This window comes from Sus scrofa, chromosome X, assembly GCF_000003025.6.
Source record: "Sus scrofa isolate TJ Tabasco breed Duroc chromosome X, Sscrofa11.1, whole genome shotgun sequence".
Classification (NCBI taxonomy): domain Eukaryota; kingdom Metazoa; phylum Chordata; class Mammalia; order Artiodactyla; family Suidae; genus Sus; species Sus scrofa.
The window spans coordinates 110,958,973-110,984,685 of NC_010461.5; the positions used below are offsets into that span (position 1 = coordinate 110,958,973).

The 25,713-nt window shown below is 51.4% G+C and overlaps 1 protein-coding gene and 1 long non-coding RNA gene across 4 annotated transcripts; one reads left to right on the forward strand and one right to left on the reverse strand.

The window, feature by feature from the left end:
• Window positions 759–4,107, forward strand: LOC100519939 (small integral membrane protein 10-like protein 2A). 3 transcript variants are annotated; one of them, XR_002340883.1, is made up of 4 exons: window positions 1,132–1,449; window positions 2,223–2,350; window positions 2,963–3,503; window positions 3,912–4,107. XR_002340883.1 is itself a non-coding variant. In XM_021080822.1 (3 exons), exon 1 carries the CDS (start codon window positions 889–891, stop codon window positions 1,123–1,125), a length of 237 nt encoding a protein of 78 aa, XP_020936481.1. In that variant the 5' UTR covers window positions 759–888; the 3' UTR covers window positions 1,126–1,449; window positions 2,223–3,503; window positions 3,912–4,107. The 3 variants fall into 3 exon arrangements, 1 of the variants encoding a protein (XP_020936481.1); XM_021080822.1 differs by having other exon boundaries at window positions 759–1,449; window positions 2,223–3,503; XR_002340884.1 differs by having other exon boundaries at window positions 2,223–3,503; window positions 3,900–4,107.
• Window positions 3,865–8,274, reverse strand: LOC110257859. The gene is made up of 2 exons (XR_002340887.1): window positions 8,099–8,274; window positions 3,865–4,053 (listed from the first exon to the last, which is right to left on the reverse strand). It is a non-coding gene; the product is annotated as an uncharacterized LOC110257859 (long non-coding RNA).

Consider the following 25,713-nt stretch of genomic DNA (forward strand, 5'->3'; position numbering starts at 1 on the left):
TGAAGTTGCGGGTTCGATCCCTGGCCTTGCTCAGTGGGTTAAGGATCCGGCGATGCCATGAGCTGTGGTGTAGGTTGCAGACGTGGCTTGGATCCCACGTTGCTGTGGCTCTAGCATAGGCTGGTGGCTACAGCTCCAATTCGACCCCTAGCCTGGGAACCTCCGTATGCCGCGGGAGCGGCCCTAGAAAAGGCAAAAAGACCAAAAAAAAAAAAAAAAAAAAGAAAAAAGAAATCACTCTGGGGTGAGAGGTAAGGACAATGGGGCAACGGAGCAATTCAAGAATAATGAAATACGCTCGACCAGCGAATATACCAGAAAGGAAAAAAAAAAAAAAAAAGAGCATGTGGATTTGGTCGAAATCCATAGTGCAGAGTTTTCAAAGAAATTCGAATTCAAGAAAGGTACAGTGGGTAGACTGGCTGGGTTGTCGGTGGAGACAGGGGGGAAAGGGGCAGAAGGTTCCAGGTGGGTCTTCGGTGCAGAATCAGCATAGTGGTCCAGACCCCCCCCTCCAAGGCCTCCGGCCTCCACTCCTCCTGCTCTAGGGCATTTTGCAAAAGGATCTCTGGGGAGCAGCACCCTCAGGTCTCTTCTAGGATGTCCGGGGGAAGGCGGAGCTGGCCCGCGGGGCGGGTCCCGTGGGTGGGGCCGAGTCCGCGGCGAGAGCTTCGGGGGCGAGGGGCGTGGTTACGCCGGGGGCCCCGATTGGGGAGCGAGCGAGGGGGCGGGGCTCTCTGTGGGCGGCTGCTGCCTGAGCCCAGCCTGGAAGGGGCGACCGAGGGCCCGGCAGGGAGGGGCGGGAGCACGGGGGCCAGGCGGCTCCAGGCCTCGCGTCCACCTGCTCGCGCTGCGGTCCACTAGCTGGGCCCGCGCCCGCCTCGGCCCATGGCAGCGTCCTCGGCCCTGTCTGCGGCGGCGGCGGCGGCAGCCCTGTCCGGCCTGGCCGTGCGACTGTCGCGCTCGGCCGCGGCGCGCGGCTCCTACAGCGCCTTCTGCAAGGGGCTCACGCGCACACTGCTCACCTTCTTCGACCTGGCCTGGCGGCTGCGCATGAACTTCCCCTACGTCTACGTCTTGGCCTCGGTGATGCTCAACGTGCGCCTGCAGGTGCGGATCGAGTGAGCGCCCGCCGCCACCGCCGCCGGGCCACGACAGCAGGGGCGCGGGCATGAGGGACGGCGGGGCCAGGGGCCACCTAGACGGGCGGGAAGGAATCGAGACCGCTCGGGCCCCCGGGCCTTAGAGCTCCGCGGAGGACACGGCCACCGAGCTCGGACCTGGCCGCGACCCGCCCACCCACGTCGCGGCTGGAGCCGCGGCGCACAGAAACCCGCGAAACGGGCCCTTTGCATTGGCCTCGACCTGTTGCCTCCCCTTGGCCGAAGAGGAAAGCAGAAGGAAGACATTCTTCAGCCGGAAAGTGAAAGACTGGCCCGGACCCAAAAGGTAGGAGGCCAGAGGTTGGACTTGTGGGCTGGAGGGAGGGAGGCGGTTGCCATGACATCTAGAGGTCCAGGCACCTCGGTAGTTTGACGGCCACGTGGAAGGGTCCCCAGGAAGCCAGCTAGGAAAGCTGCCGAAGCAAGTGCAGGCAGGACGGACGGAGGCTCTCCAGCCTCCCTTGTCATGACCCCAAGATGGGGATGAGGGCGGCCTGGGCATCTCGGAGGGTCAGCTCATCACCCACGGAGGCGCTGGCCGTCTCTCGCGCCCACAGCCCGGGTGGTGTCCCTGAACATGGGGGAGTGGAGGGAGGGGGTGGGGAGGCAGGCAGAAGGCCCCCCGCGGAGAGAAGGAAGATGCTGCCACCCGTCTCCTCCACCCCCTGGGAGGCCGCCTGGAAGGATGGCTGTGTTCTTGGCCAAACCCCAAGTCTGTCTCCTTCTCAGCTTTTCACAAAGCTGCCTCCTGCCTGGCCTCTGGGGCCAGAGGACTGCCCTCTGCCTGCTCCTGCTGTCCCTGTCGCTCGCCTCCCTGCTCCCCGAGGGCGTCCTGCAAAGCGGGCATCCGGGGACAGGGAGGAGTGGGAAAGACGCTTCCTCCTTCCCTGCATGGCCTCTGGCAGCCCCCGTGTCCCGAAGGATTTGAGCGGAGGGCAGCTCTCGGGCTGGGGTGGGAGAGCAGGTGGGGAAGAGGCTTGTAGAGGAGGCGACACTTGGGGACACAGGGACCTCTCTGAATGGGGAGGCAGCTCTCAAGTCAGCGTTTCTTTCTTTCAGGCCCTGGTGTTACAGGAGGTGACCCGCTCCTTCTCTGGTCTCCTCCAGGGAGGCAAGGTGGGCCCAGAGCTGCCTGGGGAGCAGCCAAGAGAAGGGCCCGACCCAGGAGGAGAGGAAGGGCCTTCCAGGTAGAGACCCTGAGAGCCGGGCTGGCCCAGTGGTCTGGTTCTGGCGAGAGGAAGGAAGGACGGACCTAGGACGCTGTGGGGGAGCTCTGTCCTCCTCAGCCACTGACTGGGGACACTGGGGCTCCCGGAGGGGGGGGATTGGCCCTTGTCACACAGATAAGAAGCAATGGAGCTGAATCTGCCTTTGGCCTGCACCCCCACCCCACCCCCGAGTCTTCCGGAAGACCTGGCACTGTGGGATGGGGGAGGGGAGCCCAGGCTCCCTGGGGACTCGGGGGGAGGGCATGGGAAGGTGGGAAACTAGCTCTCCTTGGGGTGTGTGGGAGGTCACAGGGAAGACCAGGGGACTGAGCTGAGAGGGGCCCGGGAGAGACGGGTCCCAGAAGCCCCTGGGGGCCGAGGGCCTCTCCCACAGAGCTGGGCCTCCCCCCCCTCCCCAGGCTTGACCCAGGGCCGCTCAGGTGATGAGGACAAGCCTGTCCATTTGGGGGATGGGGTGGGGAGGCTGGGGGTGTTGGGTGGCTCCGGAGACATGATGTGACCAGGGGGGGAAGGCTGAGCCTGGGTGGGATGGGCCGAGAGCCACGCGAGACCCCACCTCCCTGTCCCCAGGCTGGCCCACCTGCCCAGGATCGCCTGGGAGAATCTCCACTAGCGGGGCTCCCGTGGTCGTGGAGGCCCGGCCGTGCTGTTGACTGGCACCCCGGGAGCGGCGCAGAGGGGGAGCCGGGAGAGCCCCTGGTCCTCCCCCCACCCCCCAGTCCCACACCTGTCCCCGCAACGGTTGCTCGTGGCCCACGTCCTCAGAGTTCCTGGGACTGAAAACCTCAGCCTGGTTGCCCCAGGGACGGGGTGGCCGAGCCTCACGCCATCTGCCCTCCTCAGCCACCCAGCTGGTGCCTGGGTCCCAAGTGAAGATCTCTGCTGGCCTGAGGCCTGAGGCCACCTGTAGCCCCCACACCTCCCGCAGACTGTCACAGAGCGGGCCCGATGGTTCCTGCCTTGTTCCATGTCGCCTGGGAGCCCCTGGTCCTGGTGGCCACTCCTCCACCCCAAGCTCGCCCACCCGGGGCCACTTCTGGGAGCCTGAGGACTGCGTGCGTGGATCTCTGGGGCAGCCTCCGAGAGACGGTGCCACAGGGCTGCATGGGAGGTGAGGAGCCGAGGATGAGGGGCCCCTTGGGGCTGATGACGCGGATGTGGCCCTTTCAAGCCCAGGTCTCACCCTCTGGGGGTTCGATCCCCAGCTCCAGCCTCTTCCCAGGCCAGCCAGGCGGGGCGGACAGAGGGCCTGAGAAGGGCCTGGGGCAGGCTCTTCCCTGAACGAGGCTGGGAGTTGGAGGGTGGCTCCGGCTGGGGCTTCTGGGCGCAAAGGGATTGGCCGTGGATGGGGCCCGGGGGCACGTCCTTAGCTTGTGTTCCTGCCCCCGCTTTTCTTACCAGCCTGGCCTTGCGTCGTTAGCCGCTTCTGCCCTCCCACTTCTGCCTTGTCACCCGCACGGGGCTCTTGCTGCTTCGAGGGCTCCCAATGCACTTTATTTATTTGCAGTCTGTTTTTCAGGCAGCGGAGCGTCTAGAAAGTCGGGCATCGACTTGAGTAAGACGACTTTCACTTTTCTGTGTGTGCCGAACTCTGCACCGGTCAGCACAGTCTGGTCAGAGCAACGTTCTTGTGTCTGGTGTCGTCAAATTTTGGCGTCTGTCTAAGATACGAAAAAAGCCCCATGAGTTCAATAAAATGAAAAGAAATCTGGAGGCCTCCTGTTTCTCGGGGGGGTCGGGGGGCCAGTGGGGAGGTCACCCCACTGGTGGCCAGGAGCAGGGGGAGGGCCGTAAGGGGGCGGGGCCGGGCCAGGGGACTGTGGCCTGGTCAGAAGATGCTCTGGGACCGACCTGCCCTGGACCATGAGGAGAAGGCAGCAGCACAGGCCTGGCCCAGGACCTGCCAACTTGACCCCTTCACGACCTTTCTTTGAATGACCCAAGTCTTTTCTTCATTTCAGGGCCTGATGTGAGAAAGCACTTAATTCATTAGAAGTCGGAGGGCAGGCTGGGGAGATGAGGCGGAATGGACTGTGTGCAGATCATGCTGTGTCCCTGCAGCAGCAGGTGGCAATGTCCCCATCACCCCCCTGCCGGCCCCGTGGTGCTGACTTTTGGAGAAGCTCAACCTCCACACGGGAAGCCTGCTTCCCTTCCCCACCTTAGATGCAGGCTCTGCCCTCAGAGAGGACAGGCTGGGGGCTCTGAGGCTGCTGCGGGGGCAGGCGGGCCCTGGACAGGGGGCCAGGGGAGCGAGGCCTGTGGAGGAGCACAGCACCGCCTCAGAGGAAGGAAGGCCCGCAGGACCCAGGAGAGAGGCGACCCAAGGAGACAGGGGGTGGTCACCGCCTGGGGTAAAGGGCCGGGGGTGGGGGCACGCCTCACCTGTCACCAAGAGCACCCCAGAGGTCAAAGTACCTTGATCAGGGTGCCCCTTCCAACATCCGCCACCACAGGAGGGAGGGGTGGACCCCAGTCCCTGCCAGAGCCCCGAGCTTCCCGCCCCTTTGTCCAGATGGTCGTGTTCTGTCCCCGATGGTCCCGCACCCACCGCAGCAACCAGGTGGCCTGGCCCTGCCAGGATGGGGGCGGATGAACCAGCGATCGGGGCCGAGGCCCCCTGGTGAGGAAGGGCCACACTGCCCGCCAGGGAGGAAGGCAGGCTGGCACGTTGCCCTCTGGTGAAGAGCGGCGCCTGAGAGACCAAAGACCTGCGCTCTGATCCAGCTCCTCGGCTGGCCACCGCATGTCTCCAGGCCAGCCAAGCGTACTCGTGCATTCTCAGGAAGGAGCCTATAGGGTGCTGGGGACCTTCCGTGTGATGGTGTCTCTTTGACAGGTGACCTCAAGCCTCAGCAGAAGCAGCCCTGTCACCTTGACGAAAGCAAACAGGCTGATCGGTGCCAAGAGGCTGCCAAGCTCTAGGCACTGTGCTGGGCGCTTTGCTTCCCCAACCTCACTGTCCCCACAGGCACCTCTTGGAGGAGGTCACCAAGCGGATGTCACCTCAGGTTGACCTGTGAGCTAACCTGGGCAGTAGGAGGCTTTCCATCCTTCCCCTGTCCTTGGAATGCTGCTCAGCCCATGGTTCCCACAGTTGGAGCCCTTTTGAGGACGTGGCCCTAAGCTCATAAGGTGTTTCTGAGCTCATCTGGTCTGAATATGTAACTGAATCCCATTAAGCCACTGTACAAAATGCTAAGATTCTGGCAGGCAGGGGCGTTACCATCGTGGCGCAGAGGAAATGAATCCAACTAGGAACCATGAAGGATGAGGGTTCGATCCCTGGCTTCGCTCAGTGGGTTAAGGTTCCAGCGTTTCCATGTGTTCTGGTGTAGGTCGCAGATGCAGCTTGGATCCTATGTTGCTGTGACTGTGGTGTAGGCCGGCAGCTGTAGCTCTGATTCAACCCCCTAGTCTGGAAACTTCCATATGCCACAGGTGCAGCTATCAAAATCAAAAGGAGTTCCCACCGTGGCCCAGCAGTTAACGAATCGAACTAGGATCCATGAGGACGTGGGTTCGATCCATGGCCTCACTCATTGGGTTAAGGATCTGGTGTGAGCTATGGTGTAGGTCTCAGATGTGGCTCGGATCCTGTGTTGCTGTGGCTGTGGTGTGGGCTGGCAGCTGCGGCTCGGATTCGGCCCCTAGCCTGGGAACCTCCACATGCCGCAGGTGTGGCCCTGAGAAGACAAAATCAAAACGAAAAACAAAATCCTCAACCTTGCTGTTGTGTATGGAACTGAGAAGCAAGAGGAGAGTCAAGAAGGCTCCAGGTGGGGAGCAGTCTGCCCCATCCAGGCCAGATGCGGGGACAACTTGGACCCAGGAAGTGGTTGAAGAGGTCACTAGAAAACGCCTCTCCTTGTCCAACCTGTGTCCTCCCCTCCGACTCTGCCGTGGTACCATCTTTCGGGCATAATTTTAACTATCTTTTCTATTGCTCTGCTCAAAGCCAGATTTAAAAGATTTGGTGGGAGAGGGGGAGAGCTTTCAAGATTAAAAACAACAAGCTAGGTTGTTCTTGAAAGCCTTATGTTTTTCTGACCCAAGCAAGTGTTCCATCTATATTGTGTACAAAGAGCTTTCTAGAATCTGGTACTCTTACTACTAATCCTAGTCCAGAGCCTCGCTTCTCTTCAGGGTCCAGTAAGTATCATCAGTGATGATGATGAAGCCAAACCCAACCTTAGCGTTTGTTTTGAGTTGTTGGTTGCTTGTTTGTTTGTTTCTTTTTGTCCAAAGCAACAACACAGGGAAGATTATCTTGGGTTTCTGAAATGCTGGACTTCAAAATTCTTCCCACTACAAACACGTTCCAGAGTCTCACCGGCTGGACTGAACGAACACGGGGGCCTGGATTCAAGCGTTCCCAGGCATCGGGGGCAGGAAACTGGCCTGCTTCTCCTTGGCAGGGGACAAGGCAAAGCCACCCGAAGGACAGAGCAGAGACAGGCCTGTGGCCGGGCTCTTGTCCTTCGGTTGTCCTCCCAGAGGCGCTGGCAAGCAGAAACAGTGCCAGGGGGCAGCGAGAGGCCAGAGGTTCAGGTGCCTAGGCCTCTGGACCATTCCAGCAAACTGGGAGCCAGCAGAGGAAGGCCATGAGCTCCTGGGAGGCTCACCCCGACTTCGGCTGTAGTACAGCCGCCAGAGTCATGCGGGGGCCTCTCCACTTGCTGTTGGTTTGTTTTTGCCTCCCTTTGGATCTCAGCTACACTTTGTGCAGCTGAGGGTGAGCAGATGAGAAATAGGTGTCGGAGGCCTAGACAAGGTGGAAGGAGTGTGTTGAGTCAGGGTGGCGTGCGGTGGAAGCAGCCCTGCAGCTGGGTTCCCACAACAGGCACCACCCAGGGAGCCCGTCCCATGAGCCAGGCCCTTCCCTAGGCTTCGCTGCATTTGACCCCCGACAGCCCTCCAGGAAGATGTTGCACCCGCTAACTTGACCAGTCACAAAGCTGTGGCTCAGAGAGGCCCAGAGGTCCAGCCCTCCTCATTACGTGGTAGAGCTGCTGTGTCTAACAACAGATCTTGTGCCCTTGACCCTGACACGGTGCTGCCTTTTGTGGTCCTGAGACTGAACAGCTCATCTGACCAGCTTCTTATCGGGCTCATGAGTAATAAAGGTCCGTTCTCAGGGGCCTGAATGCTTCCACATGTCAGCCACTGTGCTCAGTGTTCACTGATTTGTGTGTGTGTGTGTGTGTGTGTATTTTTAGGGCTGCACCTGCAGCATATGGAGGTTCCCAGGCTAAGGGCTGAATCTGAGCTAACAGACGCTGGCCTACACCACAGCCACAGCAACTTGGGATCCGAGCCGCGTCTGTGACCTACACCACAGCTCATGGCAATGCTCAATCCTGAACCCACTGAGCGAGGCCAGGGATCGAACGGGCGTCCTCATGGATACTAGTCAGATTCGTTTCCTCTGAGCCACCAGCTGGAAGTCCAGTGTTCCCTGACTGATGTGCGTTATCTCACTGATTCCTCGCAGAGCCTCAGAATTACTGATCATCGCGCAGATGAAGGAAGTGAAGCGCAGAGAACGTCAGGGACTTGGCCTCTGGCCTCGAACGCTGAAGAGCCCGAGGCCAACTCAGCTGGTTACCCCTCCCAAGCTTGCAGCAACGGCCCTGCGCCTGGTCTAGAGATAGGAGGGGCCCTCTCCAGTACTGCAGGGGTTCTGGAAAGTACCTGCTGACTTACCTGCTCCCCGGACGCATCTGCACATCTTGTAGCGTGCATAGAAATCGGAAGCACACAATCAGTTCATAGGTTCTTATTCTCAAGATCTTGCACCTCGCAGAACTCGAAAACCTCCATGGCGCATCCTCATGGTTTATTCCTCGACAGGAAGCGGATTGGGCCAAAGCTGGGCGACTGCCCCAACGCTCCAGCCCGAGGCTGGCCGGCGCTCCTGGCGCCATCTGCTGGCGGCTTCCTTGAACTACATCAGACAGCCCTGGGGCCTGGTGGGTTGCTAAGGCCTTGGGGGACAGACAGGGTCACCCGTTTGACAAAGGGAAGAGAAGAAAGAGAAGGGCGGTCTTGAGGCACAGAGGGAGCGGGAGGAGTGGGCGTCCGTGTGAGACGGCGGAGGGAGCCCCTGCTTTAGCCATTGCGCTGTGATTCCCAGGTTGATAGGCTTTGACTTGTATTAAATTTGGCCCTGGGGCGAGGGCCCCCAGCGGTGCAACGCTGACCGGCAGGGATCCCCAGGGGGCTTGTATTACGGTTTTGTCTCTGGCATGGATGTCATAATTGTTTGAGTTAATTTTTGCATAGGATGTGAGTTTTGTTTTTAAAGGTGTGCTTTCCCACTGTTTCCAGTACTATTTGTTGAAAATATTTTCTTCATTGTATTGCTTTGACACCTTGGTAAAAAGTCACTTGTCCAATCTGAAACTATCTCTGTGGTCTTTTTTTTTTTTTTTTTGTCTTTTCTAGGGCCTCACCTGTGGCATATGGAGGTTCCCAGGCTAGGGGTCGAATCCGAGCTGTAGCCTCCAGCCTATACCAGAGCCACAGTGACTCGGGGTCCGAGCCGTGTCTGCAACCTACACCACAGTTCATGGCAACGCCGGATCCTTAACCCACTGATCAAGGCCAGGGATCGAACCCGCAACCTCATGGTTCCTAGCTGGATTCGCTAGCCACTGAGCCATGATGGGAACTACTCTCTGTGGCTTTTTAAGGATATTATTTCTGTGGCTTTCTTTCAAATCTTTATTAGAAACATGTTTTCATTTCTGGAATCACATTGCATGTAGGACTTGCATGCCACATCCCACTCCATGTTTTAAAGTAAAATGTCAGCTTGTTAAAAAACACGTCCATATAGTTGTGAGTATATTCTCAAATCTGTTCTGGTCCATTGCTCTCTAAATCTACCTTTATGCCAATACCACCCTGCCTGGATTATTATGATGCTCTACTAAGTCTTTTTTTTTTGTTTTTTGTTTTTTTTTTTTTTTGGTCTTTTTGCTATTTCTTTGGGCCGCTCCCGCGGCATATGGAGGTTCCCAGGCTAGGGGTCGAATAGGAGCCACAGCCACTGGCCTACGCCAGAGCCACAGCAACGTGGGATCCGAGCCGCGTCTGAAACCTACACCACAGCTCATGGCAACGCCGGATCGTTAACCCACTGAGCAAGGGCAGGGACCGAACCCGCAACCTCATGGTTCCTAGTCGGATTCGTTAACCACTGCGCCACGACGGGAACTCCTCTACTAAGTCTTAAAATGAGAGTAAGTCCTGCAACTTTGTTCTATTTTCTTTTTAGGGCCACACCCAAGGCATATGGAGGTTCCCGGGCTAAGGGTTGAATGGGTGCAGCCAGCCTACACCACAGCCACAGAGGATCTGAGCCACACCTGCAACTTATGCTGCAGCTTGTGGCAATGCTGGATCCTTAACCCAGTGAGTGAGGCCAAGGATCAAACCCACATCATCATGGATACTAGTCTGTTGCATTTCTGCTGTACACAATGGGAACTCCTGGAGGCTGGATTTAACTCTAGCCGTGAATGGGGGATGATGGGAAAGAAAGAGTTTTAGGAACGTGATGGGTTAAATGAAAGGTTATACTGATCTTGAGAAGTGAGAAATTCACCCAGCTTGAGACAGGAAAGGCAGTAACAAATTTTAAAACGTGTTGCGACCCTGCTATGCCACCTTTGTCACAAAACACTCTCATTCCTGAGCAGAGTGAGCAGAGTAACTTGGCACTACCTTTCTGGAGGGGGTCAAACCCCTAGGGCATGCATACACTTTGGCCCACTTGCAGGAGGCTAAGGTATGCAATTGATCATGACTGCGCCACAGCATTTATCCACAATGACATCTGTTACTGCATCACTGATAAAAGAACAAAAACAAATAAAGACAACAAAAGCAAATGAAACCCAGCAACAACCCCAAACTCAAATCTCCAACCAAGAGTTCCCGTCATGGCACAGGGAAAACGGATCTGACTAGGAACCATGAGGATGTGCGTTCCATCCCTGGCCTTGCTCAGCGGGTTAAGGATCCGGTGTTGCCATGAGCTGTGTTGTAGGTCGCAGATACAGCTCAGATCCCACGTTGCTGTGGCTGTGGCTGTTGTGTAGGCTGGCGGCTGCAGCTCCGATTAGCTCCCTAGCCTGGGAACCTCCATATGTCGTGGGTGCGGCCCTAAAAAACAAACAAAAGCTCTAACCAAACAACAACAAAGGAAGACACGGAGAGGTAGTAAGGTGCCAGGCATTTCTGCACCGTTCTTGTCAGTTGCACCCCCTCTACCCCCAGAGGCAGGGCTCCGGGACCAAGCCCCTGTCTCAGGTCCTTGCCTCTAAACCCATGACGTGCTTCCTTACCAAGGTCCTCCAGAACTGGGGTCATTCCGGGTCCCCATTCTTACCCTCTCCTCTGCACTATTCCTCACCACCGTCTTTTTTTTTTTGTCTTTTTAGGGCTGAGCGGCATACAGAGGTTCCCAGGCTAGGGGACTAATCGGAGCTGTAGCCTGTAGCTGCTGGCCTATATCAAAGCCACAGCAACGCGGGATCCAAGCCGTGTCTGCGACCTACACCACAGCTCATGGCAACACCAGATTCTTAACCCACTGAGCGAGGCCAGGGATCGAACCTGCAACCTCTTGATTCCTAGTCACATTCGTTAACCACTGAGCCATGACAGGAACTCCATCCTCACTGCCATCCTTGCTAGAAACCGTCTTTGCAGCCTAATGGGGAAAAGTTAGAAGGGTAGGCATTTGGCATGGTGATGTCCTAAGCTGGTGGGAGTTCAAGGCTAGGAAACCAGTTTCTGGCAAAGACTAAGGTGAGCAGTGTGGGGACTGCTACCCAAGTTTTTGGACATGTGAGCACCAATTACTTCTGCTTCTGCCAAAGCTGTCAGGCAGGGCAACTGCTGCATGCAATAAACATTTCAGCTTTGTTCCTTCTAAAGACCATGTTAAAATATAATGGACACACCAAAATACTTTTTTAAAATTACGCCCAATAAAACGATTTTATTTTTAATTTTTAAATTGAAGTATTATTGATTTACAACATTCATTTTAGATGTGCAATCTACTGCTTCAATATTTTTAAAGATTATACTCCAGTTAGAGTTATTATAAAATATTGGCTATATTCCTTGTGCCATACAATATATCCTTGCTGCTTGTTTATCTTATGCATAATAGTTTGGATCTCAATCTCTACGCCCACCTTCCGCCTTCCCCCTCCCCACTGGGAAACACTAGTTTGGTCTCTATGTCTGCACACACAGGGACATTCTCTTTTTTTCTTCCGTATTTCTTTTTTTTTTAAATTTTATTGCAGTCTAGTTGACTTTCAAAGGCATGCTAATTTCAGGCATATAGCAAAGTAAATGTTATACACATACATATATCTGTTCCTTTTCAGATTCTTTTCCCACTCAGGTTATTACACCGTATTGAGCAGATTTCCCTGTGGTGTACAGTAGGTCCTTGTTACCCATTTATTTTATGTATAGGCGTGTGTATATGTCAATCCCCTAATTTATCCCTCCTTCCGACATTCCCCCTTTGGTAATCCTAAGTTTGGTTTCAAAATCTACAAAAACGCTCTTACATAGGAAGCCTTCGTTTCTTGATTCCTGATCCCAGAACCACTCCCACCGAGGCTGGGAGCGCTTGAAGTAGCTCTTGTCCTGGGCCGCGCCGGCCTGGGTAAAACAAGGAGTAGGGTTTCATGGTGGTTGTGGTGTGTCCTGACCCAGGACTGCAGGAATGGATTCCTCTGCAAAGTCCCGGCGAGGGCTGGCCCTGTACACTTACCTGGAGTCTCCATTCACATTTGCAATGCAACGCTCTACCAGCAGATGGCGATGAGGAGCAAAGAAAACAAATCCCACGCCCTCTTCCGGGATTTTAGCCAATGAAATCTGAATATCTTGAGTCCTGAAGGGGCGGCTAGGGCCGGTGGGGGAGCCTTCTGCCTGGTGTAAGGTATGTATATTTTTTCTCAGCGTGACGTGGGTATGGATCAGGGGAGGAGCACCCTATGTTTTGAAATGGCTTAAAGCTTTTCTGGACAAGACTTGCTGAAGAGGAATGATTTATGTTAAAGCACTGCTGAGAACATTTCCAAAGTTCAAGTCCATGCATGGGTCCAGTCGTGGCAGTAAGAAAGATGGCTGGCAAAATTGGAATGTTCGTGATTTTTTTCCTATACCTTTCCTGGCCGTAATAAGATGTCTCATGTACAGTATCCATGCATGTAAAGATGTGTTACTCTGCTGGGAAGGAAGGCAACGGGCCTTATACTTGTGAGATTAGCCAGGGTGGTTTGTTACTAGCCACCTACGCCTGCTGATCAGCATAAGAAGCCTTCATCTGTCCAGGGAGGTTTTAAGAAATGGAGGACTTCTCTGGTGGCTCAGCAGATTAAGGATCCGGTGTTGTCACTGCAGCAGCTCGGGTCACTGCTGTGATGCGAGTTTGATCTCTGGCCCAGGGAACTTTCACATGCCGTGGGTGCAGCCAAAAACAGAAGACAAACAAATGAAAAAGTATTGAAGCTAAAGCCTAGGATATCTTAGGGCGTCCTGCTGGATTTCCGCACACGCAGCAGCATGGGACTGGGGACACGAAGTGTTCAGAATTCTTTGTGTCCCTTGAAGTCTGTCAGGTTATTGGAATAACAGGGAAGCGCCTGCTGGAATCTCCACGGTCCCTGGGTGAAGCTGAGGAACAATGCTTGCTTAACTCGAGTAATTTCTCCAGGACTTGGTCAATTACGTGGGGTCACTTAATCGGGGAGGGGGGAAGGTAATAAGCACTAGGCTGAAAAAGAAACGCTTTCCTCACCAGCTGGCCACTCTCCAACAACTACCAAGAACGGAAGACTTCTGGTTTCTGTGGATGCCAGAAGATATTTGTGAAAAGTAACTCCATTAGCACAAAGCCCCTTAATTGTCCAGGATTAAGGGTGTTGGTTCTGAACCGGGGCCTTGGCAGGAAAAAGGGCAGGCCCAGGAGAAGTAGAGCAAGAATCAGGAGTCTGGGAACAGGTTAGCTGGGTCCTGAGCTCTGGTTCCATCCCAGGCTGCGGGTTTCATCTGAGGCTCAGGATCCTCTTCCAAGATCTCGGGTGGTTAAGAGAATTCCTTTCCTTGTGGTTTTATGGCCTTCTTGCTGGCTGTCAGCTGGGGGTGACTCTCAGCTCCTAGAGGCTGTCCACGGTTTCCTTGCCAAGTGGCCTATTTTTTTAAAAAACAGAGAAATACACAAGGCTGGGACGGTGATGGGAAGTCCAGAATGGTAGGGCGAGGACCTCCATAAACCTGCTTCTCCATAAAAGCAACGGATCGCTGGCAGAAATCGTCAAAGTCCAGTTGTTCAGAGGTCTGGAAAGTAACCAAAGGATTGCAACATTCTGAGATGCTTTTATTCTAGCAAAACTGCTGAATCTCAGAAGAACAGTAAGAACAGCAGGGTTGATGGTTTTTTAACTTGGATTATTCCCATCCCCTTCTCTCCAGCTTCATGGGAGCCTTAAAATCCAGCAGCCTCGGAGTTCCCGTCGTGGCGCAGTGGTTAACGAATCCGACTAGGAACCATGAGGTTGCGGGTTCGGTCCCTGCCCTTGCTCAGTGGGTTAACGATCCGGCGTTGCCGTGAGCTGTGGTGTAGGTTGCAGACGCGGCTCGGATCCCGCGTTGCTGTGGCTCTGGCGTAGGCCGGTGGCTACAGCTAGATTCAACCCCTAGCCTGGGAACCTCCATATGCCGCGGGAGCGGCCCAAGAAATAGCAACAACAACAACAAAAAAGACAAAAGACAAAAAAAAAAAAAAAAAAAAAAAATCCAGCAGCCTCGAAACGGCAAGAGCTCTGAAAACCACCAACCTGAAAGATGGACCCAAAAGGAAAAAGAGCCCCAATGGAAACAGCCCAGATGTCCTTCCATGAATGGCGATTAGCTGAGTGCGGAGTGAAATTTGAGAAACTTTTGCTTTTTACTTTAGAGCACTTCTATACGATTGCATTGTTACAAGAGTGTTACTTGAAAAATAAATAAGAGTAATAAAGACAAACCAGAGGAAGAGTTCCTGACAATGCTCTAATGATGGAGGGACGATAGCTGGAAATCGTACAGAACTATTCATTGCTATGTCTTTTTTTTTTCCCCACTGTACAGCAAGGGGATCAAGTTATCTTTACATGTATACATCACAATTACATTTTTTCCCCCACCCTTTGTTCTGTTGCAACATGAGTATCTAGATTTTTTTTTTTGTCTTTTTGCCATTTCCTGGGCTGCACCCACAGCATGTGGAGGTTCCCAGGCTAGGGGTCCAATCAGAGCTATAGCTGTCGGCCTACACCCCAGCCACAGTAACGTGGGATCCGAGCCGCGTCTGCGACCTACCTCACAGCTCACGGCAACGCTGGATCCTTAACCCCCTGAGCAAGGCCAGGGATCAAACACAAGACCTCATGGTTCCTGGTCGGATTCGTTAACCACTGAGCCACGACAGGAACTCTGGCTATGTCTAATTTAAAACCTATATAAAACATTTATGTTCTTTTTATCTGATGTGCCATCTTTTTTTTTTTTTGTCTTTTTGCCTTTTCTAGGGCCACACCTGCAGCATAAGGAGGTTCCCAGGCTAGGGGTCTAACCGGAGCTGTAGCCACCGGCCTACACCACAGCCACAGTAACGTGGGATCCGAGCCGCGTCTGCGACCTACACCACAGCTCAGGGCAACGCCGGATCGTCAACCCACTAAGCAAGGGCAGGGATCAAACCCGCAACCTCATGGTTTCTAGTCGGATTTGTTAACCACTGCGCCACAACGGGAACTCCTGATGTGCCATCTTTAACATTTCATTTTCATGAAAGCCAAAGAATGTTTCTAAGGGCTTTTATAGACCTGCATTTGACCTTTGGTTCCTGTTTCTACTTTCCCCATAAGGTTCTAAGTTCATCAACTGTAAATTCTCTGACCATGATGGTTTTTTAAAGATGTCACCATAGCAATGGGGAGAAACAATGGCCCAGGGCTTTATCTTGCAAGCTTAGTTTACTATTGACTACTCTTTGTTAAAATAACTATGAGTTAACTCAGCTATAATCTAGAAAGCTAACCCAAAGCCATCACAAGCAGCTTTTTGTCCCCAAGTTAAAGTCCGACCTGTGGCCTGAAAGTGGTTTTGACCGTGCAGGATAATACATCCTGTACCCAAGAAGCACATTAGCAGGAACCCTTTAGGTAGCTGCCTGCCATGACAACATCCCCGCAATTCCTCAGGAGGCCCTCTAGGTGAAGGAGCCTGGGAAAAAGATCTGCCATGAAAAACACCCCTCACCTTCCACTCCAGACACAACACTCATCCGCGTTCTATTGAGACGAAGAAATAACCCGTAGGTGAGTTTTGCGCAAATGACCCTCACGAGCATGTAGCATTTTGAATTTCAGGTTTAAAATTGTATTTATGTTTCCACAACTCGGAAAAGCCTAACTTAGACGCTAATTCGAACCAAGTAAGATGTCACTAAGCCGATCACCTATAGGGAGTCCCCACCTGGGACCCCGTGGTGCCTCACACCACGTAGAGTAGATTTTGATGTCTCAGTTGCTGTCTTGGAGTGTTCGCATTTGGATGAGATGCTAGAGAGGAAACAGCAGGAACTGGAATGGTGCTTAGAGCTGCAGCCAGAAATTCGCTGTCCTAGTAAGAGAAATAGATGCTTTAATCCCTCCGGTGGAGACAGCAGAATTGATCAGAGGGAAACGAGAAGATCCTGCTGGGGGGGGGGGTGCAGCTTTATCACGGGATCAGAAAAACCTCGGAGTCAGTCTATGCAGAAGATAACCATAGGGGCTCACCTGTCGGCGCAACACTGAAGGCTGTATTTATGGAGAATTAAACTTCTGACATCATTGATGACATCTACAGGAATAGTCTCCTCTATAGACCGGTGGGAATGGTCCACTGCTTTTGGGAAGCAGTTTTCAAAGATTTAGTAAAAGCCATGAAGCTCTTTGTACTCTCTGACCTAGCAATTCCCATCTTGGACGCGCCTCTAAGGAGATGCTCCAAACGATGGACAATTCATGGGACACAGATGGTCATCAAGGTGCCACGGATCTTACCGGCATATGAAAAAAGGATGCATCAAGTATGCAAAACAGCTGATGTTGGCTGTCATCTAACCCCTCCCCCCCTTGCCGGGCCCCCGCCGGCAGATGCTCTTGAACGTGATGTCACCATCTCACGGGCGTCATGAGATACGGAATCCCTGCCACACAATATCCATTTAGAAAGGGGAAGGGAGAGACCACCCTTGGTGGTCCCCAAACTGTCACCCATGTCATGTTCTGCTGGAGAGGAGAGGCAGAGGCTCTTCACTCTGATGAAGGAGTGAGTTTCTTGGGTGGCTTTTCGGCTGTCCCTGGTTTCTGCTCTCTGGCAAGATTAACCTCGTCCATATTCGTCGTGGACGTATCTGAGCAAGGCCTGGGGAAGGAGTCCCCTTCTGGGATGCAGCAGTCCGCTTCCTGGTGGTAGGCCACGTGCATGGTGGGGTTGGCACTCGCAGGTCCTTGATGCTGAGACTGGAAGTTTCTCCAGCAAGAGGACCCCTTTACCCATTTAAGAGGTTAGACATCTCTTTGCTTCTGGTTAATTCTATAGACTGATGCCTGCAGCAGACAGTTACCAAACACTGGATTCCAGACTGGGTGGTTTTGTCGCTTAGCATTAATCCACGTCACTAAGCCCATTCCCTTGTCTCTGAGTTTAATGACCGCCTTGGTTTCTGCTTTAGGCTAAAATGAAACAACACGTGGGAAGGAGAGGCTCCGGGAGGACAACTGGTATCTTTCCCAGGCAGGGACTGTCCAGCCTACAGTGTTTCTGAAAAGCTGAGAGGATCAGGCTTTGGCTCCTCCAGGGTCTCTGCCTTCGCTGGCCCTGCCTGAAAATTTTAATGGCTGTGTTCTTGTGATGAGTTCAGCTGAATGGACGTCAAGTAACGCTGGATTGTGAGGTGGGGGTGGAGGGGTGAACGTTTTCCATACTTTATTTTTGGTCTTTTGATGTCTATCTGTGCTTCTTTTTTTTTTTTTTTTTGTCTTTTTGCTATTTCTTGGGCCGCTCCCGCGGCATATGGAGGTTCCCAGGCTAGGGGTTGAATCGGAGCTGTAGCCACCGGCCTACGCCAGAGCCACAGCAACGCGGGATCCGAGCCGTGTCTGCAACCTACACCACAGCCCACGGCAACGCCGGATCGTCAACCCACTGAGCAAGGGCAGGGACCGAACCCGCAACCTCATGGTTCCTAGTCGGATTCGTTAACCACTGCGCCACGACGGGAACTCCTATCTGTGCTTCTTATGCCCCCATATTTGGGTGATTTGAAAGTGTCAGTGCCCTTCAGGCAATGCCCACTGGGAGCACAGCTGAAGTCCAACAAGTTGGGGTCATTACTCATTGCAGTGAGGAAGAACCAGCACCGCGGGGGAGCAATGAGGTGTTTCAGTATAAGAAGCGCGATGGAGTTCTTCCAAGAATGTAACACTGAAGGGTCAGGGGGCCAGAAAGTGATATGACCAAGAAAGAAACTGAAGGATTGGATCTTGCTATTCAGGCTGAATAAGAAGTCAAAATTACATGAAAGATTGGAGTGCCCGTCGTGGCGCAGTGGTTAACAAATCCGACTAGGAATCATGAGGTTGCAGGTTCGATCCCTGGCCTCGCTCCGTGGGTTGAGGATCCGGTGTTGCCATGAGCTGTGGTGTAGGTTGCAGACTCAGCTTGGATCCCGCGTTGCTGTGGCTGTGATGTAGGCCGGTGGCTACAGCTCCAATTCAACCCCTAGCCTGGGAACCTCCATATGCTGCGTGAGCGGCTCTATAAAAGGCAAAAAGACAAAAAAAAAATTGTATGAAAGATAATTTTGAGAGTTGGGGAGAAGAGGACAGCAGTCAATAGTGTCCAATAGGGGGATGACCGGAAAGAAACAGACTGAATTTTGTCACGACTATACTAATTGAATGACGGGGGCAGAAGCCAGATTGCAGTAGTTGAGGAGTGAACAGGAGAGTAAGATGGGAAGGCAGCAAGTATAGACAATGCTTTTGAGAAGCACGACCTTGAAGGTAGAAGAAAGGCAGCAGCTAACAATGCAGAGTCAAGGGTGCTGATTATGTTGGTGTTATTTCAATGGGACAGGCTTGAATTTGTTTAAAGGTTGCCGATAAACATTAAGTGGAGAAGGGGTTGAAAATAGAGGGGCCAAGGGAGGAATGGAGGAAAGAGATAGGAGAGGATTCATTCACATGTTTGAGAGGCTACCATTTGCCTCACACTGTGCAGGTCCTGAGGATGCAGTCGTGATCAACACGCAAGGCACAGATGGAGAGACGGCGTGGGCTCCGAAGGAGTGAGCCCTCTTCCTTTGCGACAAGAAGAGAGAGGGCAAAGATGGCTTCTGAGGTGAGGAGGGGGCTGAGTGGCTTGAAACTAGAAAGCTAAGGGACTTCCTGCTTAAAAATGTCCCTTTTCCCCAAAGAGTGGGAAGCAAATGCCTTTTACTATGACTGAGGAGTCAACGTGGGACATGGATAAAAAAGATGATGGTTCATTTTATGAGTCGATTCGGCAGAGCCACACCACCCAGATATTTGGTCAAACACCAGTCTAGATGTTGCCTTGAAGGTATTTCTCAGATGAGAGTAACATCCACACCAGTAGATTTTGTGTAAACAGGTCAGCCTCCTTTGTGTGGGTGGGTCTCCTCAGTTGAAGACCTTTCCGAGCAAAAGACAAATCTTCTGAGGAAGAAGGAATTGTGTCAGTTCAAGGTATCGAGCCTTTGGACTCAAGCTGCAGCATCACCTCTTCCCTGGGTCCCCAGCTTGCGGGCTTGCCCTGCAGAATTCAGACATGCCAGCCCCCCGAGGGCTGCATAGACAGATATATACATACAGACGTATCCTATGGGTTTGTTTCTCTGGAGGACCCTGACTAAGACAGAGAGAGACTGAGACGGCTGGCTTGGGATGCAGAGAAGACTGCTAGATGGCGTCAAGCCCTGAGTTGGGGTTGGAGACCTTGGTGGATGTGCAGCGGCTGGCACCCCTCCACCTGGTAGTAGGCTTTCATCTAGCAGCACTCAGCAGCCCTCCAGCAAGAAGGCAGGTGCAGTTGGATGGCTTCAGGATGGGAGTTCTCCTGGGGAAGCGGAGCAGAAGTATAAGGGGACACAGAGTTGTTGAATTCTGTACCAGAGGTCTATTCTGGATTGGGAAGGATCTGAAGACAGAAAGAGGAGAATTGAGTAGGAGGACACGGATGGGTGAGGGGACTGCAATCTGGTGAGATTCAAAATCAGACCCAAACAACAACAACAAAGAGGTAGGTTATGGGTTGAATTGGGACCCTCCAATAAAGATACGCTGAAGTCCCAATGTCCAGTACCTCAGAATGGGATCTTATTTATTTACTTATTTATTGCTTTTTAGGGCCGCACCCACGGCATATGGAGGTTCCCAGGCTAGGGGTCAAGTCGGAGCTACAACTGCCGGCCTACACCACAGCCACAGCAACTCGGGATCTGAGCCTCATCTGCGACCTACACCACAGCTCACGGCAACACCGGATCCTTAACCCACTGAGCAAGGCCAGGGATGGAACCTGCAACCTCATGGTTCCTAACCAGATTCGTTTCCGCTGCACCATGATGGGAACTCCCGGGATCTTGTTTAGAATGAGGATCTTTTTGGGAGTTCCCATGGTGGCTCAGGATGCAGGTTCGATTCCTGGCCTCGCTCAGTGAGGGAAATTTGGGGAAATTTGGACACGAGGGAAGAGGAAATGTAGACACAGAGGAAGAACACGTGAGGAGAGAGGGCTGCAGTGATGCATCCACAAGCCAAGGCATTGCCCAGGATTGCCCGCCGGCGGTTAGTAAGAGGCAAGGAAGGAATTGCTTTGAGGTTTCGGAGGGAGCACAACCCCACCAACACTTTCATTTCAGACTTCTGGCTTCCAGAACTGGGAGACCATAAATTTATGTTATTTTAAGCCCCCCAGTTACAGAGCCCTCGCAAATTAATACTCGCTATTTGGGGCGTAGGGGAGTCCAAGAGCCTGAGTTTTTTAGAGAGTAGATTCTAATTGAGTTCAGACCCCTGAAGCAGGTAGGAAATTTTGAGGGGGTGAATAGAATAATCAGAATAATCAGTTCCCCCCGGAGTTTCTGAAAAATCCAGATTTGTAGAGGTTGATGGCGTGATGTCAGGTAACTGGGGGCTTCACCAGAGGCCACTGGACTCTGTCTTTCCTTCTTTTTTTTCTTTTTTTTTTTTTGGTTTTTAGGGCTGCACGTGCAGCATATGGAGGTTCCCAGCTCCAATTGGAGCTCTAGCTGCCAGCCTACACCACAGCCACAGCAATGCAGGATCCGAGCTGTGTCTGCAACCTACACCACAGCCCACAGCAATGTTGGATCCTTGACCCACTGAGCGAGACCAGGGATGGAACCTGCATCCTCATGGATCCTACTTGGGTTCGTTACTGCTGAGCCACGACGGGAACTCCTTGATTCTTTCTTATCTCAACCCCAAACCTGCTGGTGGTCCTAGGGTACCCCAGAGAAAGCCAGGGGTTCAGAATGTAGGGCCTCCGCAAGGTAATCATTTGGGGATCCAAAGAGCACTCTCTTGCTTTCCCCAAACATTGCTACAAGGCATTTTGTGCGAAACTGTCATGGCAAACAGACTTGCGGTTCACCATAGGGTAACTTCCTTGGGCCGTCACTAGGCAACAAATCAAGATGGTTCCATCTGTAGCCAATTACATGCTCTCCAGCAAAAGACACTTTCTTTAGGAAGCAAACGGACAAGCTCTGTACAATTCCATACCCACAGCAGAGACGCCTTACTTTGCTCAAAACACTTTCACCGTTTGGAGTTTCTTCAAAACAAAGGCCAAAACTTCAGGCCATATGCTGGGTTATAAGAGCCTCATTATTGTAAGAGGAGTGTCTGGTTTTGTTTGATAAAGCTGGGGTGGCAGGTGACCCATTTCATTGACCTACTTTCAGTCGACATTGAAAGTATCAACTGAAGCCACCTCATGTCAGTTGCAGAGATCTGTCCTTCAAAATTAAAGAAAAATATTACTTTGGGTTTCCTCATATTCAACAACAAATGTCTGTTGGAGGTCAGCTCCAAAACGAACAGGACACAGCTCCTGCCCTCAGTGATACGTGCTACGACCTAGTTGGGGAGACAGTACATGTAAACAGAAAGATAATAATGCAAAGTAGCATAGAGGTGATTTCATTTAATCCTCAGAAGAACCCCACGAGGGATGTACAAGAATAGTGTATTATCTATAGTTATAGCTATTTTACACACGAGGAAATCAAGGCACAGGGAGGCTAAACAAATTGTCTAAGAAAATATAGCTAGTACCTCCAGTATTTGAGTCCAGGTAGTCTGGTTTCAGAGTCCACACTCTTTTTTTTTTTTTTTTTTTTTTTTGCCTTTTCTAGGGACGCTCCTGTGGCATGCGGAGGCTCCCAGGCTAGGGGTCTAATCGCAGCTGTAGCTGCAGGCCTACACCACAGCCACAGCAATGTGGGATCCGAGCCGAGGCTGCGACCTACGCCATGGCTCATGGCAACGCCAGATCCTTAACCCACTGAGCAAGGCCAGGGATTGAACCCAAAACCTCATGGTTCCTAGTCGGATTCGTTAACCACTGAGCCACGACAGGAACTCCCCTGCGCCACGACGGGAACTCCTAGACTCCACACTCTTAAAACTATGCTAGAGTAAAAATGAAGGACTATGGAGTTCCCGTCCTGGTGCAGCAGAAACGAATCCGACTAGGAGCCATGAGGTTGTGGGTTCGATCCCTGGCCTCGCTCAGTGGGTTAAGGATCCAGCATTGCTGTGAACTGTGGTGTAGGCCGGCAGCTGTAGCTCCGATTTGACCCCTAGCCTGGGAACTTCCATATGCTGCGGGTGCGGCCCTAAAAAGCAAAAAAAAAAAAAAAAAAAAAAAAAAAAAAAAAAAAAAAAAAGTGCAAGATTTATGTACAAGGATGTTTATTGCAGTATTGTTTATAATAGAAAAGATGGAAATGACCCAAATGTCTATTGATAAAGGAACTGACAAAATATACAATAGTGCATTATTTAACAAAAACTAGATAGAGCTACATGTATGAATATGGAAAAATGTCCTGTTGTACAGATCATTGAAGAAAGAAAGTTTAAAAATAGTATGAGTAGGTTGTTTAAAAATTGTTTTGTCAATAAATGTTATTATACATGCAAGAAAAAATATTTGGAGGAATAGATACCAAACTCAACATAGTTATCTTTGAATGGCTGGGACTATGCAATACTTTCACTTTCGAGAATACTCCTACGGTTCTGCAATGTTACAAAATTTTGGAATCAGGAAATGACATTACATTTTTTCCTAGTTAAAAAACAATGTAAAACCTTCCTCTGAGAAAACACATGATAACATTTTTGAGTGAAAGCTAGCTTCTGAGAAAATCTTGGTTTACTCCATAGCTCAGGGAATAGATTTGACAGCTCTTAACTTGACCAACCAAGTGTAACAGAGTGGAGTTTAGCAAAAGGCTCTGAGCAATTAAACCTGCAGAATAATTACCAGCCATCAGAGCTTCTGATGGAACCCAGGCCTTTGCACTGTCGTCTTTGATCTGCTCTCAGGGCCTAATGCTCTAAGCACTTAGTGCTTTGGTGGGGGCAGGGGGTGAGAGCTCAGTTCACATAAGACCACCTTCTTAAAAACCTTCCATGGCTACCAATTGCCTACAGACCAAACCCAACCAAATCCAAACCATTTAACATGGCCTTCAAGGTCCTATGTCACTTCCTAGCCCTAAATTCCCAACCCAGTCAAAGGGCTTATATAGCATAATGCTAAAGAGTTCAGGCTTTAGATCTTTTTTTTTTTTTAAACCACCTTTATTGAAGTGTCATTGATACGCAAAGAACTGAACATATTTAATGTGTACAATTTGATGTTTTATTTTTCAAATAATTAATTCATTATTTTTTATTTTTTGTCTCTTTTTTTTAGGGCCACACCTGAGGCATACGGAGGTTCCCAGGCTAGGGGTGGAATGGGAGCTGCAGCCGCTGGTCTACACCACAGCCGCAGCAACTCTGGATTCGAGCCATGTCTACAACCTGAACCACAGCTCATGGCAATGACAGATCCTTAACCCATTCATCAAGGCCAGGGATCGAACCCACCTCCTCAAGAATGCTAGTCAGATACCTTTTTTTTTTTTGCTGAGCTATAATGGGAACTCCTCAGGCTTTAGATCTTTAGCCAGATCTAGGATAGAATTTTCTGCCTCATCTCCTTTTCAACAAACCCTAAGCTATTTGTTCTTCAAAGCCAAGTGAACTTGTCCTTTCTCCATGCCCCACCCTTCCCAGATCCCTATCAGAAAGCATTCAGCTGTCTTTCCCTTAAACTCCTGCATAGCTCTGTACTGTGCTTACAGAGTAAGTTTTTTGTAATGCCTCTCTTAAAAAAATGTCAGCCCCATTAAGGTAAGAAGACCTCGCAGTGCACAGCATATTGCTTGCACAAGCCAGGCTGATAGCAAATATTTACGGAATGAATGAATAAATGAATGAATGGATTTCCTTGTTCATCAACCGCCCGGCCCTATTATACCTGCCACCACCAGGTGGCAGTATTCTCCCTTTCAACACACTGCCACACATTAGAGCCTAATAACGTCTTGCAAGTAGAGCAACTTCCAGTTTAAGATAGTTTGGTAGAGATGAAAGTTCTGAACTCAGGGTCAGGTAACTTGGCCTTTTATCTTCAGATCTTCTCCTAAGTAGATATGTGACCTTCAAGTCGGCCCCTTCACTTCCTGGATCTGTTTCTGTGTCTTCAAGATGAAGTAGTAGGATGGGATGATTTGCATAGTCCAGCATTCTATGACTTTCATTCTCTGCAAACTCCAGATAACTAGAGCTATGAGATCCTTGGATAGTTGCCATCATTATTTCTCATTTATTCTAGAATGTTCTTGCGATAACAATATGGTCAGAGGCATTTCCTTATAATCCTCTCCAAACAGTCTTTCCTTGTTTGGATATGATGGGTTACACCAGGACCGGATCTTCCCAAGTCTTTGACTAGGGTTGACCCTCAGGAGGAAACTGGGTAGTGATCCTTAGAAGTGAGAGAAAGAGGTGGATGAGGGGGGAAAACTCAGTTTAAGGGGATCAGCCAAATCCTATATTAGCGGGAAGGAACTCTGAAGTATTTATTTTGAAACTATTTTTCTTCTGTATAAATGTGTTTCAAAAGTCATATTCAGGAAAAGGAGTACTTACTTCTTTTTTTCCTTGTCTTTTTGTCTTTTGTTGTTGTTGTTGTTGCTATTTCTTGGGCCGCTCCCGCGGCATATGGAGGTTCCCAGGCTAGGGGTTGAATCGGAGCTGTAGCCACCGGCCTACGCCAGAGCCACAGCAACGCGGGATCCGAGCCGCGTCTGCAACCTTCACCACAGCTCACGGCAACGCCGGATCGTTAACCCACTGAGCAAGGGCAGGGACCGAACCCGCAACCTCATGGTTCCTAGTCGGATTCGTTAACCACTGCGCCACGACGGGAACTCCCAGGAGTACTTACTTCTTATCACTACTATTGTAGTTCAGCTATCCAAATTTTTTTAAAAACCACAGTTCTGTATCAATACAACACTGCCGCTGCCTTCCCAGTTGGGGAATAGACAGGAGGCCAAGGGAAGTACAGGCCGACATAGGAGGAGAGAGACTCTTATTGTCTAAATTAGGTTTTAAAGGCAAGAAAGGACAAAGGGCTGCCAAGTTTATTTCGAAAAAGATGTACATAAGCAGGGGTTTACATTTACTTAACAGATTTAACGGGCATTGCGTTTAAAGTTTTGATACTTATTATTATTATTTTTTTTTGTCTTTTGTCTTTTTAGGGTCGTGCCCACGGCACATGGAGGTTCCCAGGCTGGGGGTCTAATCGGAGCTGTAGTTGCCGGCCTACACCACCGCCACAGCCACGCCAGATCCAAGCCACATCTGTGACCTACACCACACACCACAGCTCACGGCAACACTGGATCCTAACCCACTGAGTGAGACCAGGGATCGAACCTGCATCCTCATGGATACTGGTCAGGTTCATTACTGATGAGTCACAATGGGATATGTTCTTTTGGTCAAAAGTTGAACTTAGTGTAGAAGTCTGATTCTAGCTCCTGATGAAATTTAGAATAAGGATCTTCT

What these genes read in the sequence shown, in the direction of transcription:
- LOC100519939 (XM_021080822.1), top strand. Translation starts at nt 889, where the DNA reads ATGGCAGCGTCCTCGGCCCTGTCTGCGGCGGCGGCGGCGGCAGCCCTG.